This window comes from Notolepis coatsorum, assembly GCF_963971535.1.
Source record: "Notolepis coatsorum genome assembly, chromosome: 12".
Taxonomy (NCBI): domain Eukaryota; kingdom Metazoa; phylum Chordata; class Actinopteri; order Aulopiformes; family Paralepididae; genus Notolepis; species Notolepis coatsorum.
Genome location: NC_140176.1, coordinates 8,378,970 through 8,383,969, shown reverse-complemented (window position 1 = coordinate 8,383,969; position 5,000 = coordinate 8,378,970). Strand labels below are relative to the sequence as shown.

Here is a 5,000-nt window from a genome sequence, read left to right as displayed (position 1 = left end):
CCTCTTCAATACCTGGCTGTGGTATATTTGAACCACCTGAATTCCAAATGAATATGTTCAGACTAGCCATGAATCATTGTGGATTGTGTGTATGTTTACATACCAGAGGGGTCGAGCAAAGCTTGAAATATTATAGGTCCAAAAAAGAGAGGAAAAAATACACCAACACAAACACAAACTAATACCTGGACGTCCCATGAATCACCCTGATCACCCAATCAGTTAGGCAATAAATACTCCCCCCCCTCCCCCCACCCCCTGTCCTACTAACCCTAATAACAAACCTACTAGTAGTAGGCGACCCCACACTCAAACCCATCGGGATAGAAGCTTGAAGCCGCTCTCCATCCGGGGTCTCGCTCCCCACAAATGCAACGAACATCCCCATTAATCTATCTGAAATATTATACATTAGTGTTTCTTGATTTATGAACTGAAACAGTGCTAAGAGAAAAAATAATAAAAGATGGGGCCATTCTGCACGGATTGTCCGCAAGTCACACATCATGTTATCCCCTGGGATGTCCTACTGTCTGTACTTTTTATTTTTTTATCCTCTCTTTCTCAGATTTTCTCTGTTTTTCTCCCCGTCCCAATTTAGTCGTTGTGCCAATTCCCCCCTCCCCTACCTGGTTGTTGTGCGCATGTTCTCCTACTGGTCGGTACAAGGGAACCCTGAAGTCCGCACACTTCCTCCGACACGTGCGGCGATAGCCAGTGACTCTTTTTTCACCTGGCAGCGAGGACTCTCATTGGTGAAGTGTAACGCGTGGGAGGTCACGCTGCCTTCATCAACTACTGCCTCCGCTGAGCAAGCGCCCAGACCTGACCTGTAGGCTTCGCTGTCCACAACGCCAGATTCCCACCCATGACTTGCCCTCCCCCTAACCCAGCCAAACGGGTTAGTATAGCGATCAGCCCAAGCCCCAAGCAATGCTGACTCCGGGAGTCGAGACTGCAGCCTCTTGCATTGGTGACGAGCGCAATATCCGCTACGCCACCTGACCGCCCTACTGTCTGTACTTTTAACCAACAAATTCAATTAGCTGAAAAGAGCACATTAAACAAATCTACCCTGAGAAAATACAGTAAAGGTAATAATCTGCATATACTGTACACTGATAGATAGATAGATAGATAGATAGATAGATAGATAGATAGATAGATAGATAGATAGATAGATAGATAGATAGATAGATAGATAGATAGATAGATAGATAGATAGATAGATAGATAGATAGATAGATAGATAGATAGATAGATAGATAGATAGATAGATAGATAGATTGATTGATTGATTGATTGATTGATTGATTGATTGATTGATTGATTGATTGATTGATTGATTTGGCCAGTTGGGATGTTCGATCCTAATGTGATTTATATGTCGGCACTTGTACTTTTATGCCTGTCTTTTTTCTGTTGTGAAGCTGCAATTTCTGTATGAAAGGTGCTATACAAATAAAGTGTATTATTATTATTATTATTATTATTATTATTATTATTATAATGGTGGAATGTGCAAGAGTTAACAGACAGATGTAGTGTAGTAAAGGAGGGAGGGAAAGGACTGTGTCAGTTCGGGGGGCTTGTTGATGAGGCCGGGTGCAGACGAGAAGAGGCTGTTCTAGTTTGTGTTCCGATGGGCCGCAGCCTCCTGCCAGAGGGGAGTGTTTCCAACAGTGTGTGTCCGGGGCGGGAGGGGTCAGTCACACTCTTACCTGCACGACTCAGGACCCAGGAGGTGTACAGGTCCTGGAGAGACGGCAGATTGCAGCCGATCACCTCAGCAGTCTCTGCCCTTGCCCTTTGGCAGTGGCCGCGGCATACCAGATGGTGATAGAGGAGGTGATGATGGACTCAATGATGGTGGTATAGAATTGCACCTTCATCGTCTCTGGCGGTTTGAACTTCCTCAGCGGCCATAAGAAGTACACATCCTCTGTTGTGCTTCTTTGGTGATGGAGCTGGTGTCCGGGTCCTACTGGAGGTCCTGGGAGGTGATGGAGCTGGTGTCCGGGTCCTACTGGAGGTCCTGGGAGGTGATGGAGCTGGTGTCCGGGTCCTACTGGAGGTCCTGGGAGGTGATGGAGCTGGTGTCCGGGTCCTACTGGAGGTCCTGGGAGGTGATGGAGCTGGTGTTCAGGTCCTACTGGAGGTCCTGGGAGATGATGGAGCTGGTGTCCGGGTCCTACTGGAGGTCCTGGGAGGTGATGGAGCTGGTGTCCGGGTCCTACTGGAGGTCCTGGGAGATGATGGAGCTGGTGTCCGGGTCCTACTGGAGGTCCTGGGAGATGATGGAGCTGGTGTCCGGGTCCTACTGGAGGTCCTGGGAGGTGATGGAGCTGGTGTCCGGGTCCTACTGGAGGTCCTGGGAGGTGATGGAGCTCAGGAAGCGGAAGGACTCCACAGTGTTGTGTTGGTGTTCAGGGAGAAGAGGAGAAAGAGCGCAGCCTGGAGGGCAACCGCTGCCGATGGTCTGGGAGTCAGAGACGTGTTTTCACAGCTTGACCTGCTACTTCCTGTCAGACAGGAAGTCTGTGATCCGCTCGCAGGTGTTGTCGGGCACACCCAGCTGGGAGAGAAAAGTATAATCCATTATATTATATATGTATTATCTTCATGTCAACCATGCAAACTAACTTTTTGGATAAACCGAGAGAATTCTGGCATCACTTTTTAGAGTGGAGGTGACTTAGCGATCAGTAATCACAAAATCCTTTTGGGAAACAGCAGGACAGCTTTGAGAAAAGCTACAATGTCAATTCCCCATGAGTTGCCCCCGAGCCTTGTCCTCGTTTTGAACCGTCCCGCTGTGACTCAGGAGGCTCTGCTCCGCTCTGAGGCAGGGCTGTCGTAGAGGGTGAACCCACCGAAAGCCAAAAGCCTCGACTGCGCCCTTCCCTCCCTCGAGTCCCTACATACCACCAGGGCCTTGAGGAGGGCGAGGAAGATCATAGCAGGTCAATCTCTCCAGACTGTATGACATTAATTCGCGTTTTTTTTCCTCAAATGTATCCAAGAATAAAGATCCTAACCATGTCACAACAGCAGTCATAGTGTGTATTCTCAACAATACGTTTGTTTACCAATAGGGTAAAGTGTTATTAGTGAGATTTTAGTTTATGGAATGTGTTTATAATTTAGCGAATATCCGCCATTTTGTATTGTTCACCATGCTTTCCCCACGGCAGGCGGCTACGGCTGCCCAGGACATTGAAAACCTGCCACAGACTCAGTTTCTTCCCCTCAGCAGCTCGCCTAGTTAATGAGTCAGGTGTCCCCTGCTCCACCCCCCCCCCCCCCCCCCCCCCCGCTATGGGGAGCTACTAGGGCTGGAATTATTTACTCTATTTAGTTTACTCTAGCCATTGCACTTTATTGTCTTGTCTCGTATCACTGTTTTGTCCTGTTTTGGAAAAGATTTAATCTGTGAAAAAGTCGATGCACTGTACTGTAAATGCCGTATCACGTTCCTATGGGTTTTCTTGTAAACATAATATGGCGATTAAAGTTATCTGAATCTGAATCAGAATCTGACAACTCTAACCTTTACCTTTACTTATTTTATACCTGTATACATCTTCCTGATTGAAATTCACAAAAATTGGAGTTGAGTTGACTGATTACAAGTAATGCATTTTAGAGGTCTCCAAAAGCTCTGACATTATATAAGCCACCATTTGTATGAGAGAGAGAGAGAGAGAGAGAGAGAGAGAGAGAGAGAGAGTGTGTGTGCATCTCTCTCTCTCTCTCTCTCTCTCTCTCTCTCTCTCTCTCTCTCTCTCTCTCTCTCTCTCTCTGTTAAGCAGGTGGTTGACAGGTCCTGCAGGTCCCCCTGCTTGCCACACACACACACACACACACACGCACACGCACACGCACCACACACACACAACGCACACACGCACACGCACACACACACACACGGCAGCAATGTCACATCCTATGCACCTTGCTTCTTACAGCCTGTCGATGTGAATAAGTGTCCGGCACACTGCATTAGCTAGTTCTCTCACTACATTAACTCGTTGACATCAGCCCCTCAGGCAGCCTGTCCCACTGTCTGTCTGTCTGTCTGTGTTCTGTCTGTCGTCTGTCTGTCTGCTGTCGTCTGTCTGTCTGTATGTCTGTCTGTCTGTCTGTCTGTCTGTCTGTCTGTCTGTCCACAGTCTGTCTGTCTGTCTGCAAGAGATACAGTCTACCTGTCCTCCTGTCTGTCTGTCTGTCTGTCTGTCTGTCTGTCTGTCTGTCTGTATGTCTGTCTGTCTGTCTGTCTGTCTGTCTGTCTGTCTGTCTGTCTGTCTGTCTGTCTGTCTGTCTGCAGAGAGATACAGGCAACCTGTCCTCCTGTCTGTCTGTCTGTCTGTCTGTCTGTCTGTCTGTCTGTCTGTCTGCAGAGAGATACAGGCAACCTGTCCTCCTGTCTGTCTGTCTGCAGAGAGATACAGTCAACCTGTCCTACTGTCTGTCTGACCACGAGAGATACAGGCAACCTGTCCTCCTGTCTGTCTGTCTGCAGAGAGATACAGGCAACCTGTCCTACTGTCTGTCTGTCTGCAGAGAGATACAGGCAAACTGTCTTACTGTCTGTCTGCCTGCAGAGAGATACAGGCAACCTGTCTGTCTGTCTGTCTGTCTGCAGAGAGATACAGGCAACCTGTCTTACTGTCTGTCTGTCTGCAGAGAGATACAGGCACCTGTCCTCCTGTCTGTCTGTCTGTCTGTCTGTCTGTCTGCAGAGAGATACAGGCAACCTGTCCTCCTGTCTGTCTGTCTGTCTGTCTGCAGAGAGATACAGGCAACCTGTTCTCCTGTCTGTCTCCACCACAGTCGCCATGGTTGTAGTCATAGGAGAGGGCATCCAGAGCTCTCAATGAGCGTTGACATTTTGAAAAACTACCTTTCCCAGCCGATTCCAGCTTCCTGCAAGCAAATGACTTCTGTATTAATTATTTTATTTCTCTTATTTCTCGGATTCTCTATCACAAACTGAACGT

At 48.0% G+C, this 5,000-nt stretch overlaps 1 protein-coding gene across 1 annotated transcript in view; it reads left to right on the top strand.

Annotated features, from left to right (window-relative positions):
* Positions 1 to 1,961: 1,961 nt before the first annotated feature.
* Positions 1,962 to 5,000, top strand: part of sspo (SCO-spondin) — a gene marked incomplete at both ends in the record, with an annotated part of 51,285 nt that continues 48,246 nt past the window's right edge. Inside the window, 1 exon segment of the mRNA XM_084325535.1 lies at positions 1,962 to 2,588. Coding sequence (XP_084181661.1) covers positions 1,962 to 2,588 — 627 coding nt within the window.